This window comes from Pseudochaenichthys georgianus, chromosome 1 (assembly GCF_902827115.2).
Source record: "Pseudochaenichthys georgianus chromosome 1, fPseGeo1.2, whole genome shotgun sequence".
Lineage (NCBI taxonomy): Eukaryota > Metazoa > Chordata > Actinopteri > Perciformes > Channichthyidae > Pseudochaenichthys > Pseudochaenichthys georgianus.
In genome coordinates, this window is record NC_047503.1 from 33,278,829 (window position 1) to 33,298,554 (window position 19,726).

At 41.1% G+C, this 19,726-nt stretch overlaps 1 protein-coding gene across 1 annotated transcript; it reads right to left on the minus strand.

Annotated features, from left to right (window-relative positions):
• Nucleotides 1-351: 351 nt before the first annotated feature.
• pdcd4a (programmed cell death 4a) lies at nt 352-18,156 on the minus strand. The gene is made up of 11 exons (XM_034084340.2): nt 17,737-18,156; nt 11,367-11,666; nt 10,935-11,032; nt 6,677-6,790; nt 6,146-6,367; nt 5,959-6,056; nt 5,612-5,726; nt 4,104-4,211; nt 2,522-2,632; nt 2,285-2,424; nt 352-1,403 (listed from the first exon to the last, which is right to left on the minus strand). Exons 1-11 carry the CDS (start codon nt 17,780-17,782, stop codon nt 1,352-1,354), a joined length of 1,404 nt encoding a protein of 467 aa, XP_033940231.1. The 5' UTR covers nt 17,783-18,156; the 3' UTR covers nt 352-1,351.
• Between the last annotated feature and the right edge of the window lie 1,570 nt (nt 18,157-19,726).

Genomic DNA, 19,726 nt, shown 5'->3' on the forward strand with positions numbered 1-19,726 from the left:
AAGCTTTGCCATGAGACATGGTACCAGGTATCTTAGATGTACCATGGACGGGGTCAAAAGTCAGAGAGAAAACAAAAAAATTAAAGCCTTGGCCTCAAACTGCTTCTCAGTTACAGGCTTAAATTAAAATGTCTACACCTGCTCCGACCAGTATTCATAAAGAAAGACGGGAAATGAGAAAGATAGAAGATATATTGTTGAAAGACAAGTGGAAACATACAACTATGATCACAACTGTTGAATGATCAACAAATGTGATTGATGTACATCTCTACTAGACTTGCACAATAAACCACCCCTGGTTACTTTGAATCAATACTGCGGGCATGACCAAAAATAAATACAGAAAACTATTTTTTGTTGCTTTTTAATGAATTATATATATACACACACATTTTTTCGTCAACATGAAAAACAACCAGTGCATAAATGAATATGCTTATCAAAGCTGAGGTGGCCATTTTACAGACAAATTAGACAGGTAAACCAGTTTAAAGTCAACTTCCTGATTCTCTACATGTTGAGCTGTAGATTTATTAACTGAAAATTGCTCCAGTGCTCAAAATATTGCATGCTTAATTTGGTTTCATTTACATACATTAACCCCAATATTTGTTTTTCTTCCAGAAAAAGAGCAACGTATATTTGCCCAAAGCAAGTTTCAAATACCCAACCAACCAGTGCCAAATAAAGTTAACATTTGGTCTCAGAGGACCAAGATGCAATAAAAATAAAACTGAACAAAAAAAAACCCTCTCATAAAGGATCAATAGAAATCACTTGTACCAGAAGGTAGTAAGTATGTTGTCCTTGAAATAATTTCTAATAATTTCTGGCAGAAAATGAAGCGGTTTTGATCCTGTTGTTGAGCCAAATTACTAAGCGCTCTGAATGCTCGAGTAGGCTCTGTCTTTTAAGTAATTTTTTTCGATAGCGCTCAACATTTAGCGAAGCAACAAAACACCCAGATTCATCTCCCACACACCCCAGCCCGTCTACTCGTCTTTCTGCAGCTCTGACTCTAGTTATTCTTGATAAACAGGTACAAAGACTGAGGCAAGGGGGGCGCATCGAACCCAAAAATAAAGAATTTTCTTACAAAAAAATGTCACAAACAGTGATCAACAAGATGAATGGAACTGATCGCCTGGGCAAATTTTCCGTCTACTTACACCAAACATCAATGCTGGTTTGTGTAATGACAACATTATCAGGAGAGGAACAAGGAAACTTTAGACTGCCAGCACGCCCCAATATCACGGGGGAAACATGTTGAAGCTGGAGAGGAAACTGGGTGAGGACCTGTCGACACCCCTCCTCTCCCTCCTCCTGCGGCTCTTCCTCCTGTGAATTAGCTCTTGATCACTCCACCATCTCCTTCACTGACAAAGCGCTTCCGTCCCCTGGTGGTGGAAATACAGATTGAGAAACATGTTTAGTGTAAATTCAGTATGCACCTTAATACTTCTTAATAAACTAAAATAACAAATTATTTAAAAGGTTAAAAAAGCTAGTCTTTTTATCATCAACCAACCCAGTAATACAACCAAATTGAATCGATCCTTACAACAAGTTCTGTCTCAGTTGTGAAAGCCTGGTGAGTCTTTTTGTCTTTGGCATAGAGCTCCATTGTTTTATCAAAAACTATAGACATCAATGAGCTACACCGTTGTACTGGATGAAGTAATACTTAATACTACAGTTATCAGCTGTTTTTGAAAATTATTTATTGGGAAAGTTGTGCAACAGATATAAATACCATTATATAAATACCAGGATACAGTTGAAAGGTACAATTTAACCAAAGGAGAGCAAGCAGCAGGTTAAGAAAAAAAGTTTTATTTTTCAGGAGGAATCAGAAATAGAAATTATTGAGCAGTATTCTTCTATAAATCAGCCAACAGGATTTTTTAAATTGTGGAAATTAGGCACCGATTGCACAGAATGTCCTGGACTTCGTCATTGAGTGCAGCCAGTGAAAGAGACTTTTCTCCGGTTTAATTTTTTATTCAACATTAGAGAGCTGAAACCATGGTCAAAATAAAGCACTTAACGAGTGACTATGAAGCACCTTTTGTGCTTAATAACAGAGCAGGTCACTGTCTTGGTGATCTTTGTGGGTGTGGGCGGGTTTGCAAAACATGACATGCAGAGACAAGCAAACGATTTTGGCCTTTTCTGAGGATTTGTTGGTTAAACTATAAAATAACAACAGCCATTAGGACTTTTTTAGTTTTGAGATATGAAGACAAAAACTCGAGGTGCTGATTCAAGACCAGTTTACCTGGCAGGGCAGGATTCCTGCAGCTTTTTGGTGATCACACCCTCCTTGAAGCAGAGGTCCACAAAGGTCTCCATGATGGAGTGAGCATGCGGCACATCAAGGTTGATTTCTGGGAGCTCGTCATAGACACGGTGGAAACCCTACATGGAGAACAGCATAGAAATTGTTTAACTCATGTGTTTAATGCACAATTATATTTATAACTTTTGATACTAGAACATTAAAAATGTCACTGACCCTGTTCATCTGATCCACAGTGATGAGCCCCGTTTTCCAGAAGGACTGCAGCAGCTTTATCATCATGTGACTGGCAGTGTCTCCTTTCGACTCCAACACCATAACCACAACCTAAAAAAAGAGAATACAACACCTAACGTTTAAAAAAAAAAGAGAAGTGTTGCAATTATTTCTTTATTTATGTTTAACATCACAGCGAGCTGCAGAGTTCTCCACAGGGTGGCAGTGTTTAACATCATTTAAAAACATAAGGAGAAGGGGCTATAATTTCATTACTTAAAGGTGGGGTAGGTCATTTTGGAGAAATCAGCTCGAGTGCACTAGAATTTGAAAATACACAGCTGGAAGAAATCTGCTACTTCCTTACAGAGCCCCTCCTCCAACACACACAAACGCGCACATGACCAATGAGGGCACGAGATACGTTTGTGCACCGATGGAAGGCTGACAGGCAGGTAGGCCATCCAGTTACTTTAGCCGGGCTGGCTAAAATGATTGGTCGTGCTAAACAAACAGCACTAAGGTACAGTACATTGTGTCCACAACTAATCCTGATCAAATATTTGGTAACCAATTCTTGATCACCTGTTTTTTTATTACAAAAACAGATGTCACAGAGTAAACATGTTCACTCAGCTACACCCTGAACATAATCACAGAGAAATTAGCACGGAGGATAGACAGTTCCATGTAATGCAAAGTGCCTTTTAATTTAAGATTCATTTGGACTGAGCTGTTGATGCATAAATTGCAAATGAGAGATGGTCTCTGCCAGACACACGCTGTCCTTGGCAGAGAGCGGTGAGGACAGTCACCAACCACTTACTAGTTTTCCTTTCCAATTCACTTCACTTGGCTGTCTGACATGTTTGACATATCTCTGAAAATGTTATTTATACCTGCAAGTCTTACTCATTCTTCACATGTGTGCAAATCACTTAGTTTAAAGTGGACCTATCATGCTATATTTGAATAATATATTGTAGGGCCATACCTATATAAAACATGTCTGTGAAGTTTTTTGTTTCAAAATACATAACAGATCATGCATTTTAGCCACGCCTCATTTCACTCTGTTCTATTCCAGCCCTGTTTTGCAAGGGCTGATTCTGTGGCAAATGAGCTGCAGCTGACCACGCCCCCCTGCAAGGCACGAGCGTCATGTTACCATGCTGTTACCATGCCACGCAACCTCTCATTCCCCTGATAGGTGGAGAGTTGCCCATATAGGCGGAGCTCCTTGTTTCTGACGTCAGAACAATTTCAAATCTGGATCAGTCTGTATCAGATCCGTTGCAGCCCCGTTTTTTGAGATTTGGGTATGGAGGAAAAGAGAGAGGGTTGTGTTTTCTGACACTTGGTGAGTTCCCTGACACACCGGGGACACATATTCATGTATAAAAGACGTACAAAAGTGCATTTTGCATGATAGGTCCCCTTTAAATGTGTCTTTTACATATTTAATTCAGCTTCTGCATTCAAGTGTTTTATTCTATTGCTTGACTGTTTGACTGTTTTCTTGATGAATATGTGAGAAAGTGTGTAGGGTTTTCCATGACATATAACATAAAGGCTTCAATACCTCATAGACCAGTTCATGGTGGAAGTGTGGGACTTCCAGATCCCGCAGACAGTGCTCCGCCTCCGACACGTCTCCTGATACCAGGTACTCCTTCAGAAGGAGGTTCATCTGGAAACAAGACACACAAATACAACTTTGTTATTGAGGTGTTTGTGGCAATAAATATCCTTTGGAATCTTTCCATGAGGATACAACAGAATGGACTGCAAAAGTGTGTTTCTTTACTTCTTTATTAAGACAAAAATCAGAGCGATGGTGGTGATTGAGGCATGATAATTGATGGAATAATCCCATGTTCAGATACACGGACCTCGTCTTTATCTAGTGCAAGACTTTGTTTCAACACACCCAAGGTATTGTGATACTACAGTAGTTGTAAAAGTTAACATAAAATCTTTAAAAATATGTTTTATTCACGGGACTGGAAAAAAGACAGAGCTGAAGAGAGAGCTGAATAACATCTACCCGTCGCTCAAAAGTATTTCCTCAATTCACAATATGTGGGGGGGATTATTAGAGCAATAACCTGACTTCCTTGGGAAATAAAACTCTGCACACATGTCTGATATATCTGGAAAACATTTCTTCGTGTTTAGTGGTGTGCATAAACGGTTCAGTCTCTGCTTTATTTTAAGTGTTCATTTGTTATATAACGCTTACTGATCTGCACCAACCATTTCGCTTAAAACCTATTTTTGGAACAATTAGTCATTCGCCTTGAGGGGAGCAACAAGTTCAAAACCCTCAAAGCTACACCGACAGTTGGGTAATTGGGTCTAATTCACTGAGCGTTGGGAATGTGTGGTTGTCCGAGCATCTGGGAATAACAAAAAAATTGATGTAATGTGGACAGACAGGGCTCTGACAGAGGAGAGGACGTAGAAGTTGAAAAGACAAGAAGAAGAATGCAAGTCATAGCACAACAATGAGAGGGAATCCGAAATAAAGTAAGAAGAGCGAGCAAAATAATCAGTTTGCTTCCTGCAGTCCAGCGTGTCGCCCTGAGGCTGCACCCCACCAGGCAGGAGGTCAACACTGGAAGCCTGCACCTCTGAGGCTTACACAATGCAGGGTGACTGAGAAAACATTGATGAAAATGCAATTGCTTAACAAGCACTGAATCCCTAAAATGCATAAATTACAAAATATGAAGACAATAAACACGACACGACACACCTACATTAGCATAAATCATTCCAGCAATTCCGGATCATGAAACAATATGGTGCACGTGGTGTGTGTGTGTGTGTGTGTTAGTATCCGTTTAAAGGCTAGGGTGTGATTTCGTGTTTGCCCCTCCTGTGCCAATACCAAATTCTCATGGGAGAAAAGTGCTCTGTTGACAATGAAAAATAGCAGAGGGTTGGCCTGTGGCTCTCTACCCAGCATGCATTTCTGCCTTCTGTTTACCTTATGTAATGTCAATAAAGAAGCAAAACGTGTCAATACATATGGAAATGAGAAGGCGACTCATCAGTTTATTGTTTTGTTTTTTTAAATGATCTTACCTCTCTGACGAGATGCTTCACAGGTCTCAGGCCTCCACCAACGCCCCACACATTATCTAAACGAACCATCTCCCTCTTCATGGTCAGCAGCACTTCGGCACGGTCTAAAGCCACTCTGGGGAGAAAAAACAACACCATAATATATTTCTTGCACTTAAATGGGCTTTCAGTAAGTACATTCAGTCATTAAGTGAAAAGGAAGACGTGTTCCTCTTCAAAAATGAAAAGTAAAAACCTTTCCCAACACAGAGGAGGAAGATATATGACACATTTTAGAACTGTCGCATAAAAGGTGGATTTCTTTAAAGGACTGCATCTGAATTTGTTGTTTTGCCATCTCGTCTCACCTGGCATGCTCGCAGTCCACTTTGCCCTTGTAAAAGTCCAGGAAAGACATGGGGAGGACGTGGTCTGCTATGGCTCTTGCTACAAACTGCCCTAACATCTGAGAGACATTAAAGAAAAAAACATCAGAATGCAACTCCACATGACATATGTTTTGTTACAGCACTATGATACAATATAAACACCTACCTGTGGAGCCTCTGGTGTGTCCAGTATGAGGTCTGGCAGCTCTTTGAGGATCTTGTCGAAGGCACGGGCCATTTCACTTTGTGACAGCATCTTGCCTGACAGATCGGACAGCAGGCGGGAGGTCAGCTCTCTGTGGCTGGCTTTGCCCTCCAGGGACAGGGACACGGCCAGGGAGGAAAACTCGTACTTATGTGAGCCCAGGTTGAGCCCCTTCAGCAACATCTGATAGAGTGAGGACAAATAACAGAATCAGAATCCCTTTATTTGTCCCACAGAGGGGACATTTGCATTTGTTACAGCAACAACAGAGCTAAAGACAGCTTAATATTAACTTAACATTAAGGTAAATTGTCAATGAATGAAGTTTGAATAAGTTAAAATGTAATGTAGTCGCAGAACCATATAGTCTCTAATCAGTACTGATGTAATCTTCCTATACATGCTCTACATTATTGGGTTAATCCGTCCAAACCTGCTCACTGGTGGTCAGCAGTGAGAGGAAGAGGAATTGCTTCATTTGAAAATATTTACCTGGACCTCTTTCGTGTCTCCGTGTTCAAAGTACTCCTGTACAATCGGGTTCACCATTTTCTCCAGTTCCTTCTCATCTATTTCTGGAACAACTGTTGCGTAAACTGTGTCCCCCTGTGGAAGTATAAACATATCAGTCCATCCGTGCACACATGTATGCACAACAAAGTGGATGTACATTCAGTATTACAAGCCGTCAGTTATCCAAAAAAACAGGTATGTTAAATGTACACTATCAAGGTTTCATTGCAAGTTTTCATGTGCGATGAAAGTCTAAAAAAATCTATACCAACAACCATTAAATAGTTAGATAGTGCTTTCTGTCCCCATGCTATCCCGAGGTGGTGATATAACATAAGCCTCTCTTTCATCTCAACTGTTTGCATTAGTGTCAAAACCCGTCCAACTTCCCTTTCAGGTTATGTTTCTTTTAAGGAAGAACAATGAAACATTGATGAAATAATGAGATTAGCATCGATTGAATACATTCAACAACAACAACAAAAGCCTACAAATTATAATAAAACTAGAAAAACAAATGTTTTATTTAAGCTGGCTCTGATTTGTCCTGTCAAACTTGACCATAAAAACTAATCACAGCATTGTTTTGACCTGTACTGATGAGACCAAGTTTATAGAACAGAAAAAGAAGGATTGTAGCTAAATGTCCAAAACGCTGATTCACTTTCCGGTTTTAGAAGCTGTTGCCTATATAAACAATGTGGACTGTAGAAGGGGATGTGAGAGAATCAAAACAATAGTTTATGGCAAAGTACAGGCAAAACTGAACCTGTATTTTACACGTCTTCAACATGGAGGCCTGATACTTAAGGCATAATCAAAGAAGAGGAAAGGTGGCATGCTTTAGTTTCCGCTACATTGCCCGATTTCATTCTTAATACATTTTTATTTTGTTGGGCCTTTTCCCACGTACAGGATGACCTGTGAGTCGAGAAATCCATCAGGTGACCCCCTCAGTCTGGTTCAAAGGGCACCGTCTGCAAATCAACTCCGTCCCTGTTCCCTTTTTAAAAATCACTATCTTTCCACCGCCCTCCTACTACGTTCAAAGCCAAATCAAACAGGCTTTACTGGGCTGTTCCCAAAACTGTTATCATTTTTTTTTCTGACAGAAGCTCGGATCCCACCCTGAATGAAGTCAGTGTGACCTGAGCCTGGGGCAAACTAACTCAGCCTTCAGCATTACACGGAGCATTTGGTCGAAAACAGGGTTAAAGATTCAAAATAATGTTGATTGTGAAGCAATGGAGCCACCTGGATGAAACAATCCTGTGTTTAAAAAAAGTAGAGTCGCATTTCCCAATTGATTCATACTCTTTGATCTTATGCCATCCAAGTGATCGATTGTGTAACTCATTAGAGATGCAAGAGAGCATGTTTTATGAGAGTGTACACTCATATTGTTTGCAGAGCAAAGCCTCTTTTATATTCAGCGTGTTTGAGCAGCAGCTCCTCAACATCAGCATGTTTGTTTGACACAAGAAATAAAAGGTGTCAGCTCTGATCACCGGGCCTCTTTGGAACAAAAATCTGCTCGGCACAACAGGTCAGCCCATCAACAACTGAGATAAACTATCCTCTGCTCTTTCATCAGCAGCAAAAACAGATGAGAGAGTGTGTGTACACACTGCTGACAGTCAGGTAAAGGAAACATTTTGGATCAACGTCAAACGTGCAAAAGAAAGAACACATTTCCCTTTATCTTAGTCGTTTTTCCAGGTAAAATTGTCAAGTATCTGTGGCCAATGTTTTTAGGTTGAACATTTTAAAGATTGCAATTTGAATCAATGATAGAAAGAAATCCGACTGGTTTCAGCCCTCGTTTAATAAATTATATTTACTCGCAGATAGCTAAGTGGAAATAATGTGTAATGACAATTTGTTATGTTATAAGCCAGGGGTGGGGAAGCTCCGGCCCCCGGGCCGTATACGGCCCGCGAGACAATTTGGTACGGCCCTCGAGGTAATTTATAAACACACGCAAAAAAGAAAAAAATGTAAGAAATCTAGACCGCAAAAAAATTAAACAAGAGAGTGCCTGTTTTTCCTGACCAAGGTCAGGGTCCTTGAACACAACACGAGCCTAACGTGTCATCACGTGGTATATGTCTCGACTGACAGGGGCCCCTTCTCAGGTCGGTTAAATGAAATCCTTGCTTCCCTCACTTGCGTCGTTTCCCTGCGACTAGTCCCTCCCACCAGGGAAGCATGGAGGGACGCAAGGAAATCACGAGAGGCAGGGAAATGAGTTTTAAGAGCAATGGGACGTCCTTTCCTCCGGAGCGTCACGTGAAGCGACGTCCGTTTGTGATGACGCCGCACAGCTGATCGTCTGACAGCAGCTCTGTCCCCGTTATTTCCACAAACACCCCCGCCTCTGTTAGTACACATTTACTGACACAACCATTTGTATCATCTGTTGTAGACCCAAATAAATAAAATAAGAACTCATTCTCAACAAAGATAAACGCCATTTTTAAAATGTATAAACGAACAATAGTTTGATTAATATTGATTAGAGTGCACAATAGAAATAAAATAAGTGAGAGAAGAAAAAGAGATATCTATCAAAACCCAGTTAGATTAACATTCATTGAACTGCACACTTTGTTTGTTTGTGTGGATATGTAGCACATTAACATTTTAATAGCACTTAATGACTGAATGGAAATGACAATAAATGAAAATGTAAAATGATAAAAGCGATCAAATGTTTCCAATAAATGAGTAAAATGATTTTTGACCACTTTGTTGTTCAGATATATCACATATTTGTAACTAAATGATACTTGAATTGAAACAAACACAGTTTAAACTGAGGAGTGAGTCCTGTGAGGTTCATGTATTTTCTTCACTCCGCTGGGGTATTGCTCTCATGTCAAGAAGCATGAGATCAGTGCATGCACTGCCTCGTCCAATCAGTGAGCGATACACAGTAAGGGGGCGGGGCGAGTATCTGAGGATTTCATCGGAGGATGGACTGGTGGTTCCTCGATTATCGCTCCTCGCTCCTCCGGCAGAAATAAGAGCCATGGGACGGTACTCAAGATGGCGCAGACAAATCAACTTCCGGTGAGACCGAGGAGCGAGGAAATGAAAATAGTCGACCTGAGACAGGGCCAGTTCTGACGGAGAGCACCAGAACGCCGCTCCAGCACTTCAGAAACTGCAGTACCGATAAGGAGCCGTACACATGCCGCAGTTTTTGCGTGGCTGTGTCTTTAGTTGAAAGCCCAGTGGCGATCTGTTCATCTGTCATATTGATCAGACAGTCAATAACTTTGTTGTTATTAGCATCTGGTTAGCTAGCTATGCTAACGAATATAAGAAGCTTTTTCTAAACCAGTGAGGTAAAGGCACATCTTTATATGATCATTATAGTTGACAAGAGAATAAAGTAAACGGGTATAAAATACTATATGACAGTTATTAATAAAGAAGAATACAGTTTGAAAGGGGAGTGATTTGTCAAATATTCATAAAGAAAAATAAATCTGCTTTCAGTTCTGTTTCATATGGGTGTTGAGAGATGTATCCATAGATCTCCTCATGTTGCTCTCAAAGTGCACCAGATTGATGCTTTTAACGTCAACATTTAAAAAAGAATCTTCCCGGGGGAGCATACCCCCGGACCCCCCTAGAGGAGGGGGGGGGGCCCACTTAAATCATGTTCACATGGAAAGGAAACTAAATACATTTGCACACATCTTGTGTCCATATCTTTCTGTTTTGGTGGTCACGCCACACCGTGCATGCATACGCATGTGGTCACAGCATGCCACACCCTGCACGTGCATGCATACGCGAGTCATGGTGAGATATCTGGATTAAGAGGTTGCTTTTTCTTTGCACAGAATGAAATGAATGGGCTGTGATTTTAGTTTTTTTAAGCAGAGGTCAATAATTTGTACGGCCCTCTGAGGATATTGTAAAACTTGAAATGGCCCTTGAGAGGAAAAAGGTTCCCCACCCCTGTTATAAGCACACAACCTGGGGCACAAGTCCTGCCTGCCTGCCTGCATCATTTTTCATTTCCCATCTCCCTTCTTCTCATTTCCTGTCATCTCTCTACTGCCATACATGTCTCTAAAGACATACAATGCCCCCGCAAAGAAAAACAAATATTTAAATCAACAAAATGCAAATAAAAAAAAGCACAGAAATCAAGCTTTGTGTGAGAGTCTAAACCCTTTAACATTCATTTGATGAAAAATCCAGATCTGCTGTACTCGCTTACCTGAGAAGACTCATCGTAGTTTGGGTCTCGCATATCAGGCTCCTCGTCTTCATAAACCATCCCTGCGGCCCCCCACACTCCTTTACCTCCTGCCCCACCTGTAGACACAAACCATAAACACATGCTCAGCATTATGATTAAATGATAAAGCCATTGGCTGCAGGGAATGAAAAGTGGATCATGCAACAGTTTTCCAACCAACATTATTGCTACTGTCAACAATCAGCACATGTGAAAACAAATATTCTATCGTATGTCGTTTGGTTTAGGTTATATAACCGGTCCGCGGTTTATTTACACTAAAATTCTGTACATGTTTTGTTTTTACAAGAAAAAGGGGAGCACATGTCTTAAGCGCTGCTCTATAAAGTTTATAACACAACGCCTCTTCTCTGCTACTATAACATGGCTGTGAGTGTAGCTCAAATGTACCTTTTTTTGGCAGCCCTCTTCCTTTGCCGGCCCTGGATTTGCGGTCGCTGACGATGATTTTGCCCTTCGGACTGTTCGGGTCACCTCCTGAAGCTTCTCCCGATTCGGAGAAGGACTCGCTGGTGGAGTTGCGGGATGACTTGCGCAGGCGGCGCTTGGCTTTGGCTTTAAGTCGCGCCTCGTGGAGCGCTTTCTCCTGAGGGGTCCAGTTCTCGTTCACCTCCGCCTCATTCAGCAACTCATCGTCAACCGTGTAGGGACAGTTCGCCTGGGCCAGGTTTTCTTCGAAAGAGAACACCCCTGTGGTCAGAAAAGGGTTTATATTAGGGATGCACGATAATTATCGGGCCGATAATTATCGGTCCGATATTAGGAATTATGACGTCATCCCGATACCAGTATTAATAGCCCCGATAATATACAATATATTTTTTGGGTAAAAAAAAAGAAGAAATACTGCGGTGTGGGTGGATTGGGATGAGGGGTGGGTGTGTGTGTGTGTGTGTGTGTGTGTGTGTGTGTGTGTGTGTGTGTGTGTGTGTGTGTGTGTGTGTGTGTGTGTGTGTGTGTGTGTGTGTGTGTGTGTGTGTGTGTGTGTGTGTGTGTGTGTGTGTGTGTGTGTGTGTGTGTGTGTGTGTGTGTGTGTGTGTGTGTGTGTGTTGGAGCTATGTGCAACTCAAGGCATATGCTCGAACCGGAGCTGCCTGGACGCTGCAATCATGTTGTGCACTATCCGTGCTGACTTCTCCTACAATGTCCCACTGTCTGGCTTCCTGCATAAAGTCAAGTGCTCGGCGCAGTTGTGGCAAAATGTCGCTCCTCTGTTTTCATTTAAACCGCTCCTTATATCCGTTAGCGCAGCTAGCTAGCACCAGATGCTAACAACAACAATGCACGTAAGGTCTCTCTCTCGCTCGCTCGGGCCACACAAACACACACCCTCCCGGTCCTCCCGATGGCCAGTCGGTGCCTGCCGGTGAGCGTGGAAGTGTGGTCTGCTGCAAGCGGGCTGCAGGAGCTGGGCTGTCAGCTTGTAGATGGTATTTTAAACTCGATGCGCTCTGAAACTACGGGGCGGCCGAGAAAAAAAAATACACATGCGTTAATCGCGTTAAAATAATTAGTGGCGATAATTTGTTATCGGTATCGGTCTTGAGAAGCAGGGAGTTATCGGTATCGGTTTCAAAAACCCAATATCGTGCATCCCTAGTTTATATGGTTTATATTTTGCCAAACGAGACAATAACACCAAAGCAAACAACGTTGTCATTCTACTGCCATAATAACATTATTGGGTAGTTAAGGAGACCATCTTGTGTAAATGATCTGGACACAATAGTAACAGTTTGGGGAAGCCTTTACCGAGACAATGTCACAGTGCACATTGTTACAGAAGTTATTGTAGGTCTCAGACCTCATTAATGCTCTTGTGACTGAATGGAGCAAATCACTGTAGGTCACACTCTTTTGGACTCCGGTGTATGCATGTTAAATCGTATTACAGCGGATACATTTCAGATGCTATAGTTTTACAAATGTTGTCAAACACTTTTGTAAATCTGAGGCTGGCTACAAGCCTAACATTAATGCTTACTACCAACACATTTCTGCCATTTTTGTAAAAAAGACAAAGTTATGTTCTGCATGTTGTTGCTGTACTTATCCTTATCTCATGACAATAGTGAAACATGTTTTTTGGTGTATGGCTATTGTATGTACAAAAAAACGGCACCAACACCTTTACACCACAGCAACACCAAAGCGTTCTGTGCCCTACAGCCAGCTCCATACGTCAGGGCCATGTTGGGCGTATCAAGCCAAAGGTCATGTAACACTCAAAAGATTACACCAGAGTATCAGCAGCAGACACGTTTATACAGTCTTTTAACACCTAGCAGCAGATGTTAAAATGTAGGTGTGATATTTAGTATCAAGTTACTTTCTATACTATTCTGTATTGATGAAAATATTGTATATAATAACAAAATATGGCCGCCCTCTACTGTACTAGGTATGGGACGACAACATGTGCGACAGGAGTTTTACTGCAGGCCTGGGGGGAGGGAGGGACCAAACGGGAACACATGCCTGAGAAATGCTGACACGGCTGTTTGATTTTTTTCCTACTCCGTCTTCTCGCGATCTGTCCGCGGCTGCTAGAGTGGACCTGACTACATATGGCATGTTTTGGGCCACAGCTGGTCACATGACCAGGCAGTAGTACATAAACAGAGCAGGAGGAGGAGGAATGTCTGAGGGTGTAATGAATACTTGCAGTCCTTGTGCAAAGTTATGGCCCTATGTATTACAGGTCATGTATAAAACACGAGGAGGAACATTTCCAGAGCCAAAGTAAAACTAACTACCTAAAAAAAGCTGTCTGTATTCGGCAAAAAGTACCAAATGGTTTTACCTTGGGTAATTATAATACTTTTGGCAAAGGAAAAAACTATTAACTTGCAACCTTCTTTATAAAAGAAACATTTCAAAATGACCTTAAATGTTTTTCGTTGAGTTTGAATAACAAATGAAAGGAAGCACCTTTGTGCAAAGCAGGACCCCTCCTTTAATTAACCTGTTGCAGTAAGAGCAGCACCACACCCTGGACTTTAGAAACTGTAAACAGCCGGCCATGTGTCATGTCCTCCTCCTGTTCTTCCCTCATGTTTGCCACAAGGCCTGCCAGCGCACTAAATTGGAAACGTACCAAGGGCAACGAACCAAATTAACAACCAGCCAATTGGAAAAGAGCAGAAAAGTAGGACGGCAGAAAAGTCAGAGCTGTCTTCTAAGAGTTGCTAAACGAGAAGGGGAAAGAATGCAGGCGAGCTAAATGCATTTTTAAACTCTGCAGAGACCATGTGACTGTGACTTCAGAAAAGTTCTGGTGTAAAGGTTTAATCTATACTGTCTCATAAAGCTGCAGCAACAAACGCAGCTGTCTTAAAGCCTTGAAGACTCCCAGAGCACGACCAAATTATACCAAACCACACAACGCTGTCATGGTGCTTTTCAAAACCACCCCCACATGTAACCAGTTTCTAAACCCAGGCGGAGGCAGGCCAGCTGAAGACCTCTGCACTACATGTTGAGTAGAAGCTGTCCACAGCCATGTGGTTAGTTTTAGGTCTCCATAGAGAAGCAGGGGTCATGAATGAGAGGGTGAGTGGAGCACAATTCCTCCATGAACAGTCCTAGGTACACTGAGAGGTAACTTAACTATAAGTAGGAAGTATTGCAATTTAGGTGAGTCTGTCAAATTCTGCACTATTTATACCCCCCCCTGCTCAAAAACATGTCATACTAGTATGCGCAGAATGATGCATTTTCAAGGTTTAACACAAGAAGGCTGTGCATACTTCTCTCAACGAGGAATGTTTTTTTTGTTTACATTAGGCATATACATACGGGCATGATTTATGGAAAGTGTTCCCAGCTGGCACATTTTTGTGCTGAGCATTTGCATATTCAGAAATGACAGATTTTATAATTATGTTTTTTAGTTGTAACTAAGTTATCAAAGTTTTTTTTAAACTAAATCAGAGGATCTGAACACATTTTGAAAAGGACAGCAACTAATGCAACTTAAAGCCTACTAAACTGACTCACTTGTTGTATTTCTGTGAATTCTAACTTGTGACCAGCAGTTTACGCAATATATATATCTATTTTGTATGAACTTAGTACAAATTATTTATAGTTATTATTATTTATAGTTAGAAGGTTGACCAAATAACTAAAAACACATGTTTGCTAGGCTTTATGTTTTCGAAAATCTACATAAACGTTGTTCTTCTGTCCACCTACGCTCAGAAAATACACTCTAAAGGTCAAACAACGATCTGCACAACAAAATAGGGGACCAAAAAAACTGCCGTACTGTATAATGTCCTTGAGTGTATTTATCTATCAGGGGAGAAAGGGTGTGGACGTCTTTGGGGTTTAACGGTCATTTCATTTAATGAAAGGGGAAGAATTTTACAAATACATGTTTTCGAGACATCATGTAAACGTTGTGGGCCAAGGTGATTCATGTTTAAATAGATAACCGCAGGGGAAGTGCCACACATGCTCCAAAAGTAAAACAAATACAAGGGTTGCTACTCGTGAAACACGGTAATGTTTTATTTATGCAGGAAGGGAAAAATTAACAACTCAATTTAATGTAAAGTTGCGCTGTTTCGCTGACTGTACATTTTTGAGTCCCCCTCGGTAACTGCTAAGCAACAACAGAGACAAAGTGCATGCTCAGGGAGGTGCATAAAAGATTACAGCTACTTAGATAAACGGTTAAGAGGCTAATTACATCCTTCTTTTTTTTCTTCTTTTTTTTTTTTTTTTTAATCAGACAATCACATCTGCACAGTACAATTCTACTTTGCACCGTTATTTTCTCAGCTTAAAAACTGAACATCTTGTGCAAGTGGGGGAAAGAGGAGGTGGTAACAATATATTAAGTACAGAACTGAAAGAGGTGTAAGACAACAACTAAATATCTACTCAGCAGGCCATGAAGAAATCTGGTCTGACATGTATGGCTGTAGGTTTCTATAGGATGCTTGTTACTCAAGTATTTACCCAAGAAGTTAGAGTCACATAGTGTACAAAGACACATTATGGCAAAACCTCACAACTCTCATAAATGCAAGTATTCATGGAGAGATGGGCACTATCAATAATCTGTTTATATTAAAAAAATCCCTAATTTACGAGAAAAAAAACGACATATTCTAAGCCAGGATGACTGATCATTTGGGAATATACGTGTTGGATCAGACTGTGCTATAAAGGTTAACATGGTAAAGACTGTTGTGCAACTTCATTGACCCAGAAATGTGTCGGCACAGACAATAGAGTCTTTGACAGTCTGCATGACCACCTCATCAACAGTGGCTGCTCAATCAAGCGTGGCCGACCTTCCTTGAGAAAAAGGCAACCAAGTTCATGCAGAAAAGCCCACCTGTGCCCTGGAGCACAGGCTGATTTCTCACACACTAACATAACACACCAGTCACAAACCGTGTGGTTTCTCACATGCAACCATTTACCTCCGTGGAACCTTGAATGTGTGTGAGAGTGCAACACAAATATAGGAATTATTGTGCAGAGGTGTGAGAAGTACTCAGATCTTGTACTTGAGTTAAAGTACAAGTACCGATAGTGTAGGAAAAGTCCTGCATTCAAAATGTTACTCAAGTAAAAAAAAAAAGTATAAGCATCTAATTAAATAAAAGGTACAAAATAAATGTATGAAGTGGAGTAAAAGTATACCGTTAACCTCTGAATTGTAGAGGGGTAACGTACAAAGTAGCATAAAATAGTATCTCGAAATTGTACTTAAGTACAGTACATGAGTAAATGTACTTAGTTACTTCCCACCTCTGTTAATGTGTGAAACCACTCACACATAACATGCAGTGCTAACAATACTACTACTTATGTAAACCTTAAATACACAGCAAGGGATGAATTATGTAAGGCTTTCCTATTGGCTCCTATGGTAGGCTATACTACATGTCTACGTCATCGACAGTCTGAGAGAAAAAAAACACGGGACCTAGTGTACCATAAGTGAGATATCAAAGATTATTGAGAAGATATCACACATTACTCAGACAATGTGGAGAGATTATTCGTTAATTGTCGTTGCTGCTCAGATTGTGCTTCATGTTGTTGTTTTTTATACCCATAAAACGTCGTGTTTTTTAAGCATTTCCTTGTAAAAATATGTTTGTTAGTGCAGGAAAGGGGCGTGCATCGTTGTAAGCTCCGATAATGGGTCTAAATCTAAAACGGGCTAACACAAAAGGTGTTGACACACAAGTAGGTGATTAAGGAACCGTATATAATTCATACTCTCAAGGGGGAGACTAAAATCAGGAACCAAAACAGCTAAGTGTTACTCATGCATGTAGTCTTTTAACGTCAAAAACACGCAGCAGAAAAACAGCCTCTGTATCTCAAAATGCACTCAGCAGCAGCGCTAGTGTGTGCAAACAACGACTTGTCAAAGCGGAAGTAAGCATGGTGTCCTCGTCCAATCAGAAACGCGAAATGGTTAAATGCACAAGCAGTTCAACAACAACAACACCGTAACAAAGAACCGTTAAAAAAAAAAGGGTAACGTGTTTGGGTCTATTTGCAGCGTGAATCAAACAAAGCTGCGTCAGTGTGCAGTGACTGTTGCACCAGCAGTGCTCGGTGTGTGCATGTGCGCGCGTGTATGTGTTTTAACAGAGCACATGGTGGAGTATGGCTGGTGTTGCAGCCCATCCCATGCAGGACAATGGATTAGGCAGAGCCCGCCAGCAGGCCCATCGTGGCTCGTTGACACTTTGCACACACAGCCAGCCCGGGTTCAGTTACTCACCGTCGGCTTTAGGAGCGGAGGACCACGTATCCACTTCGGTCGCCATGGCGCTCTCCAAATGCTCGATTAAAAAACCTCACGGGGAGCTTCTAAAAAAAAAACAGCAAGCCTCACGTCTGCAGAACAATATATTAAGTACAGAACTGTCTTCGACAAATGGCAGGTGCTGAAGAACAAAAACTGAAAGCCTGGTCGCTTTTTGTGTCGTGTTGCACGGTGTGAGCTGCAGAAATCAGAAAAAAAACAATGAGAATTAATTACAAGGAAATGATAAGGCAGCGAAATAAAAAGAGCTTTTCGCGCTCTTCTCGGCGTTTACGGCTGGGAAGAGTAGAATAGCGTGGCTTTGAAGTAGGTTCTAGTCTGAGAGCATTTCAGCTAACAACCTGCAAGATAAACAAAGTCTGTTTTTAACTTTGCAAGAGAGAGCGGAGGGGGTCACGTGAACACAACGCGGATGGGGAGTGGTCAGAAAAGGGGGTGGGTGCTGGTCCTCTTGATCAATCACGGAGCAAGAAAAACACGTCCACTGTAATGTACACAATAACAACATATGCCTATTTGCCTGAATTGCCTTATTACAAGGACAAAGAGCAACATTTAAGTCTTTATTGCATTAAGCTCATATCGTTCTTTATATATATATATATAGTTTTTGTTTTGGCACGTCAATGAGGTATTTTATATCTAATTAACTATTCTCATATGTACATCTCCTTTTTTCCAAGCTAGGATGTGGTTGTTGTACGTAGACTTGTTGTACACTTTCTTTGCAACTGTAGTTGGTATCCCATGTGGTGGTTAAATGCATTTGGGAATAAAAACATGAAAGATTAAGACTGCTAAATGAAGGTCATGCAAAGCAGGCCAATAATATGTAATATGATATACATTTAATTCTGGAGCATTTGTGCCCAGAATGAAATGTGCTCACCTATGGTTTGGGCAGTCTTTGCCTAGTAATACAGCCGTGGTAATAATAACTCATTTTTCTAGTGGGACACAAAGGTTTTGGACTTCATCTCATCAGGGGGAGAAGAGCAATGCAAACAGACAGGTCTTGTATAGGCATAGGCCTACAGTGTATGGCAGTATTTCATATATTACAACTATGTCTAGCAACAAGGGACTGCAGATGTTCTCACACTGCATGTTGCATTTGACATCTCTGATAAACAATGCTGCCTGCAACACACGATCACACATTTTAAACGCTTTTTTTTCTAGTTACTCCTGAAAAGAGGATTTGTTTTCCATGTAAGTACAGCTTGATGATTCATCCTTAGTCACCGGTACAGCCACTCATAAGTGGGTGTTTTTAGCTCTTCCCTGGTGAAATAAGTTCAGTGCATTTGCTTTTTTTCAAAGCAGAGTACAGCTTGTACCTCAGGCAACTACAACTAGCGATGTATATATTTACAAAAACCACAGACATCCATTTGGTAGCATTTTGAAGCTTTTATTTTGACACAAAATCCAAAGTTTTGCTGAATAAAGTAACGCAGATTTCTGTGTTCAACAAGGTAGAATCCCAATGAGCATCAATTGAAAAACCTCGAATTGAAGGAAATTAAATACTGCGCCTTCTGGGGGAAAACAGCACCAGGGGCCTATACTGCGAACCTGGTTCAACCTAACCTGGATATGTTTGAGTTAGCCGGTTGGCTTAATCCAAAACATACGCGCTCTCGCTAAACTGTACTACGACGCTGGTTATCAAGTGGATCGCTCAAGCCAGCCGTGTCCTATCTAGTTAGGTGCGCGTTCACATGAAAGGGGTGGTATCTGGAGCATTCGACCAATCACAAACATGGAGAAGCGCACTGACAGCGCAGCGTCATACTTCCTGAATGAAAAGTGAACTTTAATACTAGTCAAAAATGAAGAAGTTAAACTTTAAACATCCATGACTTAAACACTTTATCCAGGATAAAAGCCACATAGCTGCACCTGCAAGGTGAATACAGCTGGTAAAAGAAAAAGTGTTTGA